The sequence below is a fragment of the Punica granatum genome, chromosome 8, assembly GCF_007655135.1.
Source record: "Punica granatum isolate Tunisia-2019 chromosome 8, ASM765513v2, whole genome shotgun sequence".
In the NCBI taxonomy this organism is placed as follows: Eukaryota; Viridiplantae; Streptophyta; class Magnoliopsida; order Myrtales; family Lythraceae; genus Punica; species Punica granatum.
Genome location: NC_045134.1, coordinates 12,390,026 through 12,410,528, shown reverse-complemented (window position 1 = coordinate 12,410,528; position 20,503 = coordinate 12,390,026). Strand labels below are relative to the sequence as shown.

General features: G+C 35.6%; 1 protein-coding gene across 1 annotated transcript; it reads left to right on the top strand.

Moving 5' to 3' along the window:
* Positions 1 to 1,050: 1,050 nt before the first annotated feature.
* Positions 1,051 to 6,981, top strand: LOC116187263 (bidirectional sugar transporter SWEET1a-like). The gene is made up of 6 exons (XM_031515921.1): positions 1,051 to 1,189; positions 1,333 to 1,369; positions 2,060 to 2,155; positions 2,334 to 2,613; positions 5,546 to 5,665; positions 6,563 to 6,981. Exons 1-6 carry the CDS (start codon positions 1,156 to 1,158, stop codon positions 6,731 to 6,733), a joined length of 738 nt encoding a protein of 245 aa, XP_031371781.1. The 5' UTR covers positions 1,051 to 1,155; the 3' UTR covers positions 6,734 to 6,981.
* The last annotated feature ends 13,522 nt before the right edge of the window (positions 6,982 to 20,503 follow it).

Genomic DNA, 20,503 nt, shown 5'->3' with positions numbered 1-20,503 from the left:
TGATGTGGGACGTAATTCTTATCTTACATTTTCTTGTCCACTGCCATAAACAATGGGGCGGGAGACTGAAGTAGAGAAATAAAGGGCCAGGAGAACCAACATGAATTGGTTCAAATGATTCAGCACTTGTTCTCCTTAAGCAAGGTTTCGTGTTTGAGTCATATGAATAGAAAAAACTCATGCCGGAATAGTTTTATCCCTTAGCGAACCGACCCGACTAGATTTGATTAGTCAGCGTTAATTGGGCTTTCGGATATCAGAGTTTACACAAAAAAAAAATGGCCGGGCAAGAGAGGTGAAAAAAATATTGTGTATAACGGTTATATCACGTGGTACTATATTATCAGATACATAAAAAAAAAATCTACTTTTGCCAACAATAACTTTTTTTCTTTTGTGATATTACTAAAAACCAAGAGGAATTGAAGAACCCAATTTGTTTTTTTACATTGCCATATAATCTACTTATAATCCGTTACGTATAAGATTTTCTCCTCTCTATTGATAATTAAAAATGGAACACGTGTAACCTGTTATTTCCAAGTCGGGAGCCAAGCCGACCATGTTTTGATCAAACAGGAAGAGTTATTATCAAAGAGGATATAGTAAGTGGCACACGCTCTTCTATAGTAATCGAGAGGTTTCAAATTCGATAGTTGTGGTGAGACTATTATGCTCGTTTATTAGTTACTAGGATTTATATTTTATTATATTAAACTCATAGACCTTTTTTGTAATCGTAAAACACGAAGAGTTATTCATCACCTGAAGGGCATCCCTACAATAGAACTTACCAACTTCGATTAGGGGCTGTTCTTGGTCTTAAAAAATGAATCATGCACACAACTGAGTGGGAAACTGGTGTGGCATCACTACTTATCTTACATTTTCTTATATATTGCCATATATAAATATATCTCCTGGTATTTGTTTCAAAATTCGTGAGTGAGCAATACTAATTAATTAAAAGTCGGGCCCCAATATAGATTTTTTCCTTTATTCCCCACTTAATTTCGAGTGTCCTATATATAAGCTCGTTGCCCTCAGCCTGCTCTGCTCAGCCATCTCTAATTGCCATTTTACCATATATAGCTCTCCCTTCCTTCTTCAATTCGAGTGATTAATCTGATCGAAGGTCAATCCTCAGAGACGAAAATGGTTACTCTGCGTTTTGTGACCGGTGTTTTTGGTGTGTTCTTGATCCTTACGATAAACTTCCTTGAAAATAATAATTCTTACAGTAGTCCCAGGTTAAGTTGTTTTAGGGTTTTAGGATTTCAGCTTAATTTATTCCGGCACTTCATATATGTTTCATCTATTTTTTGATCTCAGGAAACATTACGGCCCTAATCCTGTACTTGTCCCCAATGTGAGTACTCTCTACAGCGCATATTACATATGAACTTCCGTGTGTCTATATGTATATATAGTTTCTTGCATGGTAAAGTTCTTATAAGCAATCTTGGTGGGGGTGAAGTGGCACTTGCCCCTAATCTGGATACAAGTATTTTTAAGTCGAATTCTCAGCCCCGCCTTGGTGTTTCTTAGTTTTTATTTTGTTTCAGGTTGTTTTTGTTTCCGCGAAACTAATATGATTTTCAAGATTTTACCCACAAAAAATACTTTATCAGTGTACACACTGATATCTGAAAGTTCAATAAACTTCGACTAATCCAGTTCGACCCGAGCCGACCTATTAAAGAGTAAACCTATCCCAATTAATCAAGTATTTTTTCATTCACGAGACAAAAAGAATATTAAGTATAATTTTGGCCCGATGAAAGAAGTATATATGGTCTAAGTCATTATTTTGTCGCTGCTGAAAGAAATTGTGGCTTCATCCCTGCGCTGTGCCATTTTAGTACCTATTTTTCTATTCTCAACTAGGTCAATGGATTTTCTTGATAATTATGAGGAAGAAGAAAATTAATAACTAGTCTCTATCAACTTATACATAACGTTCAGAAAGAGAAATTTATCTATCTTTTACTTAGTCGTCTTCTTTTCTTCCTTAAGTCTATATATATTCCATCAACGCATGGATATTACGTTTTTGTAGGATAACAGTCAGGAGGATCATCAAAAGCAAGAGCACAGAACAATTTTCATGTGTTCCATATGCAATGTCTTTGCTCAACTGCCTCCTATACACCTGGTAATTTAAACTCTTTCTTGATTTTGCGCGCATCGATTTAACAGCTTACCAAACGGTTATATATAACATAGCTCTTTAAAATGGCCATCCGTTAGATTGTGTGTTTTTCCATCAAAAACGTTGCACCTGGTTGTGCTTTCCATCCTCGATGTGGTGTATTCATTCTCTGACATTGCAGGTATAGTCTTCCTTTTGTATCCCCCAACAACCTTCTCGTAACCACTATCACTAGCACCGGGTCGACAATCGAGTTCATATATGTGTTGATCTTCCTTATATATGCACCGAAGAAGGAGAAGCTTAAGATTTTGGGCCTCCTTGCGTTTGTTCTCACGGTGATCACAATGGTTGCCCTAATTTCCCTCCTTGCGTTGCATGGGAAGCCGAGGATGATCCTGTGTGGTATTGCTACCACCATTTTCAACATTATCATGTATGCTTCACCTTTATCGGTCGCGGTAAGCTCCTAATGCTTATTTTTCAGCTTCTTGTTAATTACTACACACACAGATATATATGGTCCTAGCTAGCTAGCTAAAAAAGAAGGCACCGTCCATGCATATATCTCAATCTCAATATATTGATATTGACCACCTCAACATAGTACGCGATCTTAGAGGTCATGCTAAGGCCAGGATAAACCAACAAAACTAATCAAATTATATAAATTATCTTTGATTTTACAAGCGAGCTCATAGTAGAGGAAGCCGATACCAGGGATGGCCATAGCGCCAAAAAAAAAATTGCATTTGTGGATAATTAAGACCATTTCTTTTAGCCATGTTACCACACCAAATGATTTTGTTATGTTTGTGGTTTTTAATTTTAAAAGCATCCGTGGAGCTGTGAATACGATTTTGATTAAATTATCGGTGGATGAAAATCGATTATAACTTTTGTATGTGTAAAGTTTAGACCCATAATAACCTAATCCTTCGTTCAAAATATGAAAACCGTCACAATCCCACTATATTTCCTAGCCATCTAATAAAAACAAATGAAACAAGGTAGATAGAATTATACTAGTGAAGCATGCATGATATGCCGTGGGAGAAAAATTGAAATTCTCAATGTGATTTTTTTTTTTCATTTTATATAGACTATATTATATATTAGCCCATAAATTTATCCTATATAAACGTATCTCATTAAATATCACGAATATACAGTCTATTCAATATTTACGATATGATCTTTCTATTTGAGGTATATAAAAAAAATCATTTCTATTAATACAATATTATTATTTCAAATATAAACTAATATACTTAATAAAAATATAATTTTATAGCATACTCATATAAACGCAATCATAATGCTTTATCAGAATATGTATACAGCATCTTATTTTTTGGTATTTTATTGTCGTAGTATGTATATATCTTATTAAGTGATCATATCTTACTATTCTTTTAGTTATTTCAATGAATTAACTAATTTGTAAAACTGAATATACAAAATATAATTTTATATGTAATTATTAGAGTTTGATAAGACGTAACATTTGAAGTTGTAATCTTTATATAGTGATTTTCTTACCAAAATATGATGTTCATTAGGAACAATTTGATATATATTATTAGAAAAAATAATTATTTTCATATTTTTAAAGAAATGAAAAACTGGTCTTGAATCAGTAGCCTTTTAAGAGCCACCCGTGTCGTTTTCTCTTTCATTTCTTTTTTTTTTCCTTTGGTTTGAGGGGCTACATTCAGTAATAAAAAATTATAATGGAAAACTCGAAGGGTTTAACTCCCTTTTGTTAAGGTGGTAAGACAACATCTTTTTGGCGAAAAATTCTTTTTCATTTCACCAACTTCACCTATTTTCAACTATTGTTTACCATTTTGATTTTGAGGAATACCAGGATCGCCTTTTCAGATCTTACAACCTCGTTTCAAACCTCTCCGATTCCAATTATACTTTATATGTGACAAAAAATAGAGTTTCATAAAAAAAGGTTAATTAATATTATGATTAGTTGATCATATAACCTAATAGAGTTGGTCGGTGATTAAAAATTGTGACTTTCATAAAAAAAAAAAGTTTCAGATTCAGGTTACCTCATAAGCATAAAAAATAATACTACCTAGTCATCATCTCTATAGCCTGTGGTCAGACTTATCTCCCATGTGCTTGTAGAGTCTCCGCGGACAGTGAAACTAGTTGGACAAAAACCGAACACCCTCATTATGTTAAAAAGTCATGATTATTAGATAGTCTTTAAGTGATTTCTAATCAATACTCATTCAATGATTATCGGTATTGGAAGTTTTCCATTTCTTTTATATTGATGAACTTCCCTCTGCTTTTTTGATGAACTTCTTTAGTTTTTCTTTCGTACAAGTTTCTATTCTTTTAATACGTAATATTAAATTGTGAATTTGAATACTATAAATAAATTTGGACAAAAGAAAAGATACTTCAAACTAATCAATGAATATTCATTAATAAAAAAAAATCACCGATGAATGTCCATTGAGTTTCTAATATGATTTGAAACCATACTATTCCAATAAATATTAGAAATTCAAATTATGATAAGGAAATAAATGTCGACACGTATACGTACCACATAATATGTATTATATTTATATCTTTCAATAAATCCGAAAAAGCTTACTTCCATTTGAAAGTTTTTTGACTTTATTACTTTATATATTTAATTAGGATAAATTACATTGGTGGTTCAAAAATTTTTACAAATATTTCAATATGGTACAAAATATTTTTTTTTTGCTACTTGATGGTACAAAATATTTCAAAGTTGTTTTAATATAGTATAAACCGTCATTTCGCTATTGACGCCGTCAAGCCGTCCTTTACAATACTGTAAATTTTTTACCATTATGTAATTTATGTAAAACATTTTGTACTATTAAGTTACAACTTCAAAACATTTTGCACCATCATGTAACGTCTTACAAAAACCGATTTTACACCATCAGCGTCGATTTGACGGCGTCAATAGCGAGATGACAGTTTGTACTATACTGAAACAACTATGAAACATTTTGTACCATCAAGTAGCAAAAAAAACTTTTTATTTCATATTGAAACATTTGTAAAACTTTTTGGACCGCTAATGTAATTTACCCATTTAATTATGTATACCATAACTGTGATCTACATGTTATATAGATATGATGTAGTGAAAAATTATCTGACAGAAACTAATCTTTTTGACCAGCAGCAATGTGCTCGGGTTCTACATATTTCTACATTAGAAAAGATATTATCAACAGAAAAACTCTAGTCTAGGTGCTCTGTCAGTGAGAATATTCGAGTGGAAAGATGGTGTGAAAAATTCGCGATAAACTGGTTCTTATCAATCAGATGAAGATTAGTGAGTGCTTGTTTACTAATTTGATGACAATTTTGTGCATGCAGAGGATGGTGATTAAGACAAAGAGCGTAGAGTATATGCCATTTTGCCTGTCTCTCTTCATGTTCATATGCGGTGCCTCATGGTTCCTCTTTGGCATCCTCGGAGCTGACCCTTACGTTTATGTAAGTCCAAACTCAACCTCTTCGCTTTGAGAAGATGACCAAAGACATGCGTAATCAATGTATAAGGACTGAATCGTGGCTTTTATATATCATTATATCTATTACAAGATTGAAGTTTAGTACCGTAACGCTAGTCCTCAACTTGAATTAAAGAGATCTTAACTTAGCAGCTCTAGAGATGACCCGCGACAGGAGCTGGGGGATGTTGTGGCCGTCACATGTCGGCTACGCCTTCAGTCCGGGGAAATCAAGATCCCAAATCCTATCTAGGTTCTCAATTTTCAGGGGTGGGGCCTTACCATATTGGCCACCACCATCAACGTCCCGCACCTCCCCCTCCCCCTCCCCCAAGCTGTGGTCGTCAGTCACCTCAAGAGAAGGGGATGAGTGATGACCTCATTCCAAGATTGGTGGCCAGGCGAGGCCACCAAACCAACCAATTGCCACCTTTTGAAATGCTGATCGTTTAGGTTTTCTACTTTTTATTTTCTAATTCAAGTTTAGGCTGCGTTTTAACAAAGGTGGGTGGCATAGACTCGTGGTTATTGTTCAAATCGTAATAGGGAACCGACGATAGACCATTTTTGAGACAAAATGAACACATCTAATTTTTATAAGCCGTTACAAAATAAAATTGTCAAATCCATGAACCCATGAAACCTGAAGTTTTTTGACAATTTACTATCACCAAAATTTTGAAAAAGCTCTATATTTTGCTTCTTGACCATACACATATTCTTGGCGTATAAGAGTACGATAAGAAAATATATATAAATAATAAATTATCTAATATATGATAGATAAAAGTTACACAAGTGTTAAATTTTCCGATTTTAGAAACGGCTGATTTTGATCAAAAAGAAAAACACGACTGATGGATTTGGTTAAATGTTGCAGGTGCCCAATGGGCTTGGGGGTTTGCTGGGCATGATGCAACTGATCTTGTACGCGGTTTACCGCAACAAAAAAGTCGAGCCCAAGAAGGCTATAGATGATGATTTTGTGGTCGAGATGAACCCCGTGGACCCTGAAAAAGCCTACCCAAAGCCGCATCAAGGTTCGACTTAAGTGATTGGTTTGAAAATGACTGATTGTGCTGAAGCTGTGATGAAGATTTGCAGACTATAAATATGAGAAGGGCAGGGTAAAGGCCGTCCGAGCAGTTGCTTGAGGCCCCCAAAATATTAGGCCCCATATCTTATTCCTATAGCTAAGAATTTACATAATTATATGCACTTGTGTAAATAAACATGTATTGCACGTGAGAACTCATCTTCCGTTGAGAATGAAATAAAATAATTTATAATTTTAAGTAATAATAAAAATAGTAAAATATTTCAGTAACTATCTGATTTTATATTCACCATGCTCCATAAAACTAAAAAATTTGCGAGAATACTCTTGCTAAAACAGATGCAATCTTTCTTGTCTCTCCCTTTCAAAAGCTCTTTTCAATGTTTCTCCGCATTTACTTTAAAAAGTGCCCAAATTTCTTTTTCAATTCCATAAATGCCCTTTCCCATAATGAAATTCTCATGTCCATCCATATCTCTTGCCGCTATTCTTTTGAGTGTTTCTATACTGGCAACTGCTTCACTTTTCATTTGCCTAAACTGTTTGGTTCCTTTGTCTTATTCACCCTTAACATATAACTTACTACGACAACAATCGCATTCAATATTAAGCAAGTAAAAAGAGCCCGCCCTTTTGCAAAGCCTTGGGTGAACTACTATAGAGTGGGCGATGGTAAGTATTTTTTTTTTCCGACATATAATGGAGGCTTATAGACCTAATACAATAAATAGAAATTCTAATAGCTAGTAAAAGTGGCGCAGATAGTCACACCACGAGAATCAAACCTATAACCTCTTATTTGACAGGCGATGGCGCACGCCGCTACGCTAAACCCCCTTTCTATATGATAAGTCAATTTATTTTTGGCATGATAAATAGCTTAAGGATGGACCTTTAATTGATCTTTGTGACAGAGGACTTCTGCTTTCATTCTATACGGCCAGACCCTTAGCTGTGTTTCTTGTGATGGACAAATGGTTGGGGCTGAGGAATAGAGATAGCAAGGCCGTGAAATCCAATCTCGAGCTGCAACATCCACTAAATTTGCCGCTAGAATATGGTTCTCTGGGAACCCAGTCCAAAATGCACTATATCCTCGGTCAATATTAGGAAAGCAAATCCATGCTTATAAACCTAGTGAAAATTTTACATGATATTAGAGCGAGTTATGTTTCTGCACGCGATCAACACGTTAAGTGTCTTTGTTGAGGGCAGCAAAAGTGCGCCCCGTTTTTGGCCCAAGTGTGGCCCGATCCATTTTCGAGGCAGCCAAAAGTGCACCTCATGTTAGTCAAACCCGAGTGTGGAACTCATGGTTAGTTTGAGTTTATCCCTCCTCGCCCAAGCACGGAAGAGAATGCCCGGCTCGTGATCAATTATTGAGGGCGAGTCTTTAAGTCTACATGGCACGAGTTGGACCATAAGTTGCCACGTAAGGGTGAGTGTTGAAATTTAGAAACACAGAAGGAAAAAATTAAGATGAATTGAATGAGTTTATATGAGATTGGATTTCATAACTTATCAAATCGAGCTTTTGAATTGGAGATGGATCAATCGCTTATAAGTTCAGTGAAAATTTTACAGTAAAGAAGGATATGAGACCGTGCGTGCAAAAGGTTGAGTGCACGGGCTGACTTGGTTCTCGGGCCATATTCCAACAAATTCTCCTTCACTGTGTTATGAATTTTTTTTTTTTTTTGCTGTCGATGGTGTCCGGTGCCGTAGCAACCGACTAGTCCACCAAGCGGTGTATTGTACGGCCTGAGGCCCGCCAATTAAACCCCAGATGTCGACCCTCGAGAGAATCGAACTCTGCACCTGGCCTACTGTTTGTTATCAGCTTACCAGCGGGGGCAATCCCTCGTTGGTCACTGTGTTATGAACTAGTTACCTAAAAAGAATAGACTTCGAAAAAAGTTGGGTTGCTTCATTAATATATATGTTTTCTCTGAAGTAGAGGAAACAAGAAACCACTTGTTTTTCACTCGTCCTTTTTTCCGAAGGAAGTTTGGAAGAGAATTCATGATCTGTTGCAGATTTATGTACCCTTGGGGGATTGGATTGTTGAACACAGGTCTGCATTGCAATGGAAGCTAGGGTAGGAAACCAGAGACAGTAATCAAGAAGTTGGCATGAACATGTTACATTTATGGCATCCGGAGGGAGAGGAACCGAAGGCAGTTTCAAGGAGAAGAAGCAGCAGTTGAGGTTTTGTTCAGGCAAAATGTAGAATTCATTAGAGCCAAGATTGCTTCTCCTTCAAATTTTGTCACCAAAGTTGAAACTTGTTCCTTTTCTGTTATCTTTAGATTATGAAAGCTGATGTAATTTGGTGCTTTGTCCTTGAACTCTGTATATTTGTCGTTTTGGATTGAATGAAATAGCACTCATCAAAAGAAAAAAGCACCCTTCCTCTATAATCCTTTAAATCAATGATAATGCCCTATTTATCTTTGAGTTTCGTCAAAAGTTATTAGACCGATCACCTGTAGTATTCGTGAGATTTTATATAATTTTAATTAATTTCTTCAAATTGAGATTTATATTTTAATACGTATAGATTAAGTTCTAATATATTTTTTTATGTTCTCTTTATCTACAAAGGATTTTACATCATGTACTGGTCACAAGTCAAGAAGATTTTTTTCATTTACTTATGAATGGAGTGATTTGTGAAAGAAAAGAAGTTTTAAGGGTGAGGACAATTAATGGAAAGAGTTGAAGAGAAAATTTTTTAAAAGAAGATGAAAAAGGGAAAAAGATGTGAAAGCACAAAGTAGGTGGATGGAAGGACAGATGCGGGCTGCCGGTAGCGGTTCCATTTGGGAACAAAAGGAACCTCCGTGTGGGGAAAAACCCTAAACTCCTAAAATTATTCATGGGCAATTTTGTCCTTGAAAATTTATCAATAATTTCAACAGCTATTAAGACGACATGTTCAATTTGTACCACTTAGAAATGGAGCTCCCCTATTGTTCCTTATACCATCACCGTTGGTTGTATACACATGATTAATGAGGACAAGAACTTGATATCCGGAAACAATTATATGTTCCTGTCTGGGGTATTGTTTATAGTTAGTGATTGAATTAACCAATTAGAAAGATATATATACACATTATCAACTATAAAGTTCTTTCTAATTATTTATTGTATTATCAACCATATGGTATGTTGTAGGGATATATCTCAGAAAAGGTTCATTAATTATTTTAGGCGCTCGAAGTTCATTTAGTTTGTGTTTACGAATGTGAAAAATTCATGATCTAATCTTTGGTCCAAAGGCCAACTTACTTTGCTCTACAAAAGACACCTTGTAATACATATCTATATATCTAGATCTGTATATCTATAAATCTATACATGTATATATATATATATCCATATATCCGTACATTAAACCGAAGGAGAATTCTCCTTAACTTGTCATGTATCAACTATTCATAGGTGTAGAAAATTTATTAGAAAATTTTTCTAAGGAATATTGAGTAATTTAAGCCCTTTGGCCAAAGTCAGTTATAATGAAGGAGCTTGCGGAGGGGTAGAGAGAGAGAAATTAAGATAAAGGAGAGTCCTAAAAAATTCTCCTATAACTTGTCATTTGTCAAATATTAATATGAGTAAAAGGAATTTTTAATAGAGTCCTTCAGTCTAAATTAAATAAGAGAATCAGAGTGTTGATGGGTAGAGACGAAATTAAGTTAAAGGAGAATATCAAAGAACTCTCCTCAACTTGTCATTTGATTTTTTATCTTTTTCTTTGGTGAATTATTATTTTTTACATTTTTAAAATTTGATTGATTTAAAAAATTAAATAAGTGAAAGAAAAAAAAACATTAGAGAAGAACCCGACAAGAAAACGTGGCCCTGGGTAGCGGGTGACAAATGGAGAGAGAACAAATTGACAATTTTGTCCTTATAATTTTTACCCTTATTTTGTTGTCGTACTTATGGGCTACAAATGGAAGCAATTTCGATTTTTTTTTTTAGTCTTTGTAACTAGAGGGCGCACCAAGTCTTTCCATAATATAATTGTATACAAAGATAATATATAGATAATTACAACTTGACTGAAAATCTATTCACGTGAAATGTAGATAAAACATAAGTTTTAACATTTTCTTAAGATTTATGAATTACTAAAAAAGGACATGCTCACATTACGTGACAGCTATATTAAAAAAGAAAGTGATTGGCAAAATATTCATCTTTCGAAAGGATTATAATTAAGACTATATGAAGAAGTAAATCATGATATATATATAGGGATGGTCGTAGGTTTTTCTAAACGGGTTTTGACATGTCCCAAACTCTATCGGGATGTTAAAGGGTTGTACCCATTGGGTCACGGGTAAGGTTTATGAATTTTTTATCTAAATCCTGTAGGGTTTAGGAAGGGTTTGGTTTTTTACCTCAAACCCATTCCAAACCCGTTAAGCTATAATCCTTTATTTTTTATCCTCTGTAAGCTATTTATTGATTTATTTTCTCAATTTTTTTTTAATTTCATTTCTTATAGGTGCTGGACCTAGTGGACTATATGATGCATTCGAAGCCCTAGAGGAAGATGTCGATGAAGACGTGGAGCTTGTCGAGGCTAAGTTTTTCTCGTGTAGTTGGCTATACTGTGGAGTGTATGCTTGTATTTGTATGGTGTGAATGTTTAAAAGTCAGGACTAAGGTTTTTGATGTCTAGTTGAGCTTTGGTTATTTAAGTTATTCGGGTGTGGACTGTATGCAGGTTTTGTAATTGGTGGACTAGGGTGTTTGATGTGAACTGGAGCTTTTTTCTTGAGGCTATTTGATGATTTAATGGTGCCGTTTTTTTTCTAGGTACTTCTTCTTAGAGGTTAATGGGTAAAAAATGGGCTCCCGTGGAACCCGTTAAATTAACGGGTTTGTGAATTACACTATAATTTCTTAACGGGTTTTTGAAGGGTTTAGAGATTGAACATTCCCAGCAGGTTTGGGGATGGGAGCAATACCGGCATTTCAAACCCGTCCACGATCATCCCTAGATATATATAACCAAAAAAAGTAAATAATAATATAACAATTTACTAAAAAGGGAATTAATTTACTATTGGATATACACTTTCGTATATAATACGAAGTTGTCGATATTTAGATATATCTCTAATGGTGGTCTGGCTATTTTTTCAGATGTGCACTTTGATATCCAGAAACCCAATGAACCTCCAACTAATTCAATCAAGCCGGGTCAGCGCACTACGGGGTAAAACTCTCCAGTGTAAATTTTTTTCATTCACAAGACTCGAACCCTAGACCTTGATTTAGGAGAAGCGCCAAACCATTTAAATTCACCCACTTTGCTTGGTCTGGTTATTTTTAGTTGAAGGAACTTCTATTTTATATATTTCTTATCGTCCTTTTTTTTCCAATAATTACCTAAGTATTTTTTTAATTTAAAAATTTGGAGGAGGTTACGGGAAATTTGCGTCATGGGTGGAGGTTACTCCAGCCTGGATTGGAGAAGGCCACGTCCTACCGGGCAATAATAATTAGAAAACCCGTTTTCTTTTTTTCTAAAAAGAAATATTGAAGCATTAATTTGATCTATAATATTTTTAAGGGTATCCTTGTAAATTTATATTAGGGAGACTCTCTATTTATTATAGTGTAAATTATTTTTTTCTCAAACGGTAACGAAGATCTTTCATTAATATCTAAGTGTATACATCGATTCACTACAATATCCAAGTTCAAATTACAAGAATTGGATATATCAGTTGACTAGCCAGGCTAACTACAAAGAAAAATAAATGTGAAAGTCATATCGAATAAGTACAATTACAATTGTAACATGCATTTCTATGACCAATAATCTCGGTTGACTACCTTCATGCAACAATTCATCATGGACACTAGTGAAAACTCAAGAAGTTCTTGTTGCTAGAGATGTTTGATTTTATGAAGATATTTTTCCATTTCAGACCGCTCAGCAATTTCAGCCTACATCAACAGGAATTCAGTTTTTAAATTCTTGGGGCCCTATCACTCAGGGGGAGTTCTTTCCACCTAATGGGGATGTTGCACTGGATATGTAATTCGGCCTAGATTCTGAGCCTTATGAGCTCAGTCTTCCTTTGCTTGATTCCATCGCTGCTCGACCCAATGCGCCCGACCCATCTGTCTTACCCAATCCATCGTCTGCCTGACTTGATTCCATGCTCGTCTCTGCCTAATTTGATTCCGCGCCCACCTCTGCATCCAATTCGACGCTCATATTAATGCCTTTGCCCGACCCTACAACATCCACAATAGCAATTAATTAGTCTTCTCATCCCTCTGATCTTATTGATGAAAGTATTGCCAACGATAAGGCTCTACTTAATGTTAGAGTGCCTCGTTGGTTTAATGAGTTTGTCTCTCACACTACTCGTTGTTTCGACCCTCCCCCCCTTGACATCTCACCCACTCCATCGCGCTCTCCAAGTACGTCCAATCCAATAGAGCAATACCTTACTTACCCTGATTTAGATGATATACAATTCTCGTTTCTTACTGCCATTGATTCAGAAACAGAGCTAAGAACCTATTCTAAGGCTGCCAAGGATTCTCAATGGCACTTTGCTATGGCCGAAAAGATCCGAGCTCTCGAGGATAATGGCACTTGGACTATTGAATTGTTACTTCCCGGGAAGAGACCCATTGCTTGTAAGTGGGTTTTCAAGATAGAACGTTAGGCCAATGATTCTGTAGCGCGTTATAAGGCCCGTCTTGTAGCCAAAGGGTTCACTCATATTGAATGAGTCGATTATCATGAGACTTTTTCTCCGGTTGCTAAATTAGTAACAATTTGTTGCTTATTAACAGTTATGGTTGCCAAAGGCTAGGAGATGCATCCACTTGATGTCAATAATGCATTTCTCCACGGGGATTTGGATGAGGAAATCTACATGTATCTTCCTCCTAGTTTTCGATCTACTGGCCTCAGCCAGGAGTGCTGGTTGTGCAAATCTCTTTGTGGTCTTCGCTAGGCATTTCGCAACTGGTACTCTAAGTTTGCTACTGCTCTACTTCAACATGGATTTCAACAGTCCGAGGCGGATCATTCATTATTCACTTATTCTCAGGATGGTATTTATTTTTGTTGTTCTTACTAATGTGGACGACATGATCATTGTGGCCAACAATTCTGCATATTGTGTCCAATTCAAGAATTATCTCCAACAATGTTTTCGTATCAAGGATCTTGGCCCCTTATCCTATTTCTTAGGGATTGAGGTTGTTCGCAATGGTTTTGGTCTATTACTGAACCAACAAAAGTATAGTCTGGATATTCTCACAGAGGCAGGAATGTTATGTTCTCGACATGCCTATTTTCCAATGGAGCAATAGCATCATCAGCTATCTCAGGACAATGGTGATCCTATCTCTCATCTGGGTCAATATCGTCGTCTCATTGGCCATCTAATATATCTCACGATTATCAGACTGGAGATCACTATTCGATTCATATCTTGTCTCAGTTTTTATAGGACCCCCGACAAGGTCATTGAGATGTAACTATGCGAGTTCTTCGCTATCTCAAGCAATCTCTAGGACAAGGAATTTTTCTCTGGCCATCTTCCTTGTCTTTGACCGCTTATTGTGATGCTGACTGGGCTAGTTGCCCGAAGACTCGAGTTTCCTTGATTGGTTATTTCGTCACTTTAGGCGGTAGTCCTATATCTTGGAAGACTAAGAAGCAAACAACGGTTTTCAAGTCTTCTACAAAAGCGAAATATCGTGCCATGGTCCTATCACTTTAATGAACTTTTATGGCTCTGTAGTCTCCTCAGCTCCCTAGATGTTTCTCTTCGAGTCCCATGCATCTATTTTGTGATAATTAGGTAGTTCTCCACATTGGCTCATACCTAGTCTTCCATGAGCAAACTAAACACGTTGAAATAGATTGTCATTTCATTAGGAAACATCTATGCTCTTGAGCTACGTTTCATGTGTCCATGCGCTTCCAGTTGGCCAACATTTTTACTATGGCACTTGGACGTGATTGCTTCCATTTTCTCCTCAGCAAGTTGGGAATTCGTAACTCTCATTCTCCAACATTTTCTCCTCAACAAGTTGGGAATTCGTAACTCTCATTCTCCAACTTGAGGGGGAGTATTATGGAAATATTTTCTTCCCATTGTATATTATGTAATTATCTTTGTATGCCATACATAGATCAGCCATAGATTACGCTTACCTATCTTAGATATCTTCCTTTATTTTCTCCTAGGCCATCTTGTATAGATATCGGTTGATTGAATGAATAAAAATAACCTTTTGCCTTAAAATCATATTTGATAAGTTCTCTGGATCAGTTCAAATCAACTACCATCTATAAGGGAGCCGAACCTATTCAAAATCAACAATAAAAGGCAAGCCACACGAAAAAATTGATTTGAATCGACGGGAAGAAGATCAGACCGACTAGAACAGCAATCCCATTCGTGATAGGCGGGGATTCTGTCGCTGACATGAGGGGCGGGGGTGCCGAAAATGAGAAGCCGCCATTAAGGGGAGGGAGAGGTTGTACTGGAATGGCATGATGGAGAAGGGCACCCCTATTTTGCTGCCATCATCGGAAGTCAGGGGATAAACACTGTATCACCAACCTCGCTGCTACTTTAGGCCGTTGCCACTAAAGAAAATCATAGCGTTACTTGCACTGCCCGAAAATCTGAGCTGTCGGAGTGGGATTAGAGCGTCTAATGTTTTTCTTTTTTTCACTTAATTAATTTTTTTAAATCAATCAAATTATAGAAAATTTAATTGGTATTATAGTGTAAATTAATTGCTTATATATAATAAGAGAATGCATATAAATTAATTGGTATTTATGTGGTGCATAAAAAGCACATGCCTACTTACTAGTAGCAAGAAAAGGGGGAAAGAAAACATTAGAAGACGTATCTTTTTCGGCCATTAAAAAGTTCTACCCTCAATTCTATCTTTGCAAAAATAAATAAATAAATAAAACAAATATGCACATATATTTCTTCCAGGAAAAGAAGAGAACATATTTTTGACAAAGCCAAAAGGCCCAACTGCATTCTATGTTAGCTTTTCTTTAGATTCTTTTGTAAGGATTTTCTGGGGTATTAGTCATGCTTCCCATGCTGGATTCAATATTTATCATACTTTTTTCTAAAAATGAATTATGCTTAAAATTTAACAATTTCTTAATCTTAGCTTGCAAATGCTTCCCATGCTGGATTCAATATTTATCATACTTTTTTCTAAAAATGAATCATGCTTAAAATTTAACAATTTCTTAATCTTAGCTTGCTTGCAAATGCTGAATATACTGTTGGAATTTTCTTTATAGGTCATGTCACCTCTCTTGAGTATTCTCCTTGCTTCAAATTGACATAATAACTATGAAGTGCAATGCCGTTACAAATTGTTTGTGGTAAATTTTACGTGCACAAAAAGGAGTTTAAAAATAGTTTGAAATATTTCACAATCATAAAAAACCCAAACCGAGTGGGAATTAGTTTCTATTTCTGGTATGTACCCTGATATTCAAAAATCCAAAATGCACATAATCTGTTTCGAACCAAGTTGATCCACTAAGGCATAAATCTCTTTTAATCAAGGATTTTTTTTTCACTTATAAGACTCGAACCTGATAACTTAATTTAGGATAATAAGGCTGCGTTTGGCTTCATAGTAGGATTTTAAAATCAGATTTTTATTTTGAAAAAGAGTGGTATAAATGGGGTCCACCCTTTGACTTTATATGAGTTATGTTGTTTTGTTGTGGAAAAAAGTGGTATAAATGGGGCCCACTCTTTGACTTTGTATAAGTTATTTTGTTTTGTAGTGGGTAGAGTTAAGTTAGAATTGTGATTCTAAAATAACATCTTAAAACCAAACATGGCCTATATCAAATCATTTGAATCGATCAGTATTTATAATGTGAATTAGTTTTAGTCAATAAGTTAAAAGGCTATCTTGTCATCTCATTGAAAAAAAATTGACATATTTGACCTTTGATTTGATGGTGCTGAACAAACTAGGCACCCTCTTGCTTTGGACCACATATTCAGTGAGTCTTTTTTTTTATATGAATTAAAGATTAGGTCGGATTATTAGCATGTTGTGGCTGTCTCAACTAAGGGAACTTAACCGTCATGAAATGTTCCTTTCACCATAACTTGCTGAGACTTTAGCCCAACTTGGTCATCGCAGCTCCACCAATACACTAGTGAATTAAGTTCAAGGTTCACTGGATTAAGCATTATAGGTCGATCACCGCCATCCCATAATATACCCACATAGTGGGGAGCTCTACGTCCTCAGTGAGGTTCGAACTCGTGATGTTCAAGTGGAGCGCTTGATGCTTAACCACTAGACCACCGTGCTGATGAGTCTTACTCAATCATTTGACTGTATAACACCCAATCAGAATCCCTGAAAGTGATAAATTGGTCCAACAAACGGTTCCATAAATTCTCATTTATAAGAATTATGATTGGTTGTTACTTATCTATTTTGGATAAGTAATATTCAACCAATATTTTTTCCTGGCTTCGGCTATGTCCCTTTACCCAATTTGAATCGTAAATATATTGCGAAAACTAGCATGTGTATTGATCGGCACATATATAAATCCTAAACTACAAAGTTCATTAATAAATAAAAGGGCATTATTATAAAATTACAAAAAGAAAAGGAAGCTTAAAGCATTCATGGGCACACATACCTATCAACCATACGTAGAATCAACAACATATGCAAAATGATTAGCAAAAGAAGGAAAGAAATAAACACATAAAAAACTAGAAAGCAACATGATTTTGTCCTTGAATGATCAAACATTTCGACGTATCAATTTAGCCTTTTGATTAAAGTCTACATGTGTAAGTTAGAGTTTTCCACCTAATCAAATCCTGGCGTTCCTTGTGAAGAATTAAGTAATGATAAAGTTTAATGGTAATCTTAGGATAATAATTAAAAGTTTTACTTTTTCTTTCCCTTCACAAATTGGTGACGAGTATATTGTACTTTTTAATATCTATGATTCTCAAAAAAATCAAAAGCGATTGATTGAGACCTGATCAGCACCTTCGCTTTTCAAACAAAATCAAGAATATCCTGTACGTACGAAGCTGAGCCTTAACCACACACCTCCTGTGTGACTTAATTTGTTCAACGGGCTCAACTCATTGACGCACAAAATCTTTTACCAAATCCGACTTCCGACTCCTTCTCAACTGTTGTTCAGGTCGAGGCTAACGAGACCTCTCCAGTCCGGTGTACCCTTCAGGCCATGCATGCCAGGAAGCTCCTGTGTGGTCAGCTTGTTGCAACCATCTTTGCATTGTCACGTATGCTTCACGTCTATCTATCATGGTAAGCCTCTCATATTGATATCGTCTCTTCTTATTGCTATAAGGATACATACATACGTATACATATGTATATAGTCATGAATTCTTAGCTAAGGTAAATTATGATGTATATTAAGCGTGGTTTGACATTGGCTCCCTTAACATGCATGTTGGGCTGATGCTAATAAGGTTACGAAAATAACTGGCAAATTAATCAACAAAAGCATACGAGTTTTGATATATCATTTAAAGTGATCAAAAGAGAGCTCATAATGGAAGAAGCTTTTCTTTTACTAGCAAATTAATCAACAAAAGCACATGAATCTCTTGATATCATTTAAGTGATCACGAGAGAGAATAATGGAGAGGAAGCTTTTCCAATTCACGTCCACAAAGAAAAATTAAAGGCAGATCATTCAATCCCGTACACTAACCTTTTAATTTTTTTAAATTTTTTTTCAGTAACCACTTTTTTTTATTTCATTACATATGCGGTCCATGGACACTAGCAAGAAACAGAAGAAGAGAAATAAAGGAGAGGAGAGGTCTTACACTGATAATTAAAAATGGAACACCAGTAACATATAATATTATTCCCAGATCGAGAACCTACCAGACCACATTTTGATTTAAACGCTCACCTAGAGGGCGTCCCTGCAATAAAACTTATCAAAATATTTCCATTAGGGATTGGTTTTGGTTGTGAAAATTCTATGACATATTCACCCAAAGTGCATGCGTAGAACATACAAGTAATTACTTGAAAAAATTCAAGTAAACTACTTACAACTCAAGTATTTTAAGTAAAAGACCTCCAGTAATTTACTTAGAAAAAAATTAAGTAATTCACTTGCATGTATTATATCTGCATCTTTAGGTATATGTATCATAGGGGTTGGTCTTGGTCGAGAAAATGAACAGACCTGAAGGGCTGGGCAGAACCAATATGTGTTGGTTCAAATGATTCAACGCTTATTTCCCTTAAGTAAAAGATTTAGGGTTCGAGTCCTGTGAATAGAAAAATTCTATGCTGTGATAGTTTTATCCCTTAATGAGCCAACCCGACTCAACTAGATTAGTCGAGACCCAATTGTAGTTTTTGGAAATTAGGATTTACACAAAAAAGAAGGGCCGGGCGGGAGTGGTGGAAAAAGTATTATATATAATGGGTATATCACGTGGCACTGTATCATCAGATACATAAAAAAATTATATTAATAGTAATTTTTTCTTTTCTAATATTACTAAAAACCAAGAGGAATTGAAGAGTCCTATTTGTTTTTGACATTGCCACATGGATCACATGTGCAATCTATCATAACCAGTTACATATAAGACTTTTTCCTCTATTGATAATTAAAAATGGAACACGTGTAATCCATTATTTCCATATCGAGAACCAAGTCAACCACGTATTGATGAAACATGAGGAATTATTATTTTCAAAGATATTGAATTTCTATTGGGCTTATACGGATTTGAGTCTATTTTCACTTAAAAACTCAAGTTGTTAAGTGGTAAAATTCAAGCTATATATTAATCCATTAATTTTCCTTTTCCTAGCCGATATGGGATTTATCCCACTTGACTCTTCAACACCCGTCATCATGTGGCAACTTGTGGTCTTTTTACCTACACGTGTCACGTGCCCTTAAATATCCGCCCACGATAACTGATCACGAGTCGGACTCATCTTCCGTGCTCGGGTGAGGGGAGATTAACACGGAGTGCGTTTTTGGCTGCTCCCAACATTGGGCCTGGCATGGTACGAGCTCCATAATGAATTTCCATTTGACTTATATAGGTTTAGGCCCATTTTAACTTAAAAGCTCAAGTTGTTAAGTGGTAGAACCAAAGCTGTATATATTTCCATTTCCTAGCTCGGTCGTCTCCTTCCTTGAGTTGCCAAATCTCCTTTAGTATCATGTAAAATTCCATGTGGGATTAACATCCAACAAAGAACGATGTAGTAAGTGGCGTACGCTATCCTATAGTAATCAAGAGGTTCCAAATTCAGTAGTCGTGGTGAGACTACCATGCTCTTTTATTAGTTATTAAGAATTTTATTTCATTGTATTATATTCATGAGCCTCCATTATAATTGTAAAACTCGAAGAATTATTCATCACCCGGCGGGCATCCCTACAATAGAACTTGCCGACTTCGATTAGGGGTTGGCCTTGATCTAGAAAAATGAACCATGCACACCCCCGAGTGGGAAACTGGTGTGGCATCACTAACTTATCTTACAGTTTCTTTACATATTGCCATATATAAATATATCTCCTGGTATTAGCTTTCAAAATTTGCGAGTTAGCAAATACTAATTAATTAAAAGTCGGGCCCCCAATGTAGATTTTTTCCTTTATTCCCCACTTATTTAGTCTAACCCTAATTCATGATATTAAATAAACTATGG

Excerpts from the sequence above, each read along its gene's own strand:
- LOC116187263 (XM_031515921.1), top strand. The coding sequence starts at position 1,156 with ATGGTTACTCTGCGTTTTGTGACCGGTGTTTTTG. Across the intron at positions 1,370-2,059 it reads ATCCTGTACTTGTCCCCAAT|GATAACAGTCAGGAGGATCA; the intron begins GTGAGTACTCTC and ends ACGTTTTTGTAG. Across the intron at positions 5,666-6,562 it reads GAGCTGACCCTTACGTTTAT|GTGCCCAATGGGCTTGGGGG; the intron begins GTAAGTCCAAAC and ends TAAATGTTGCAG.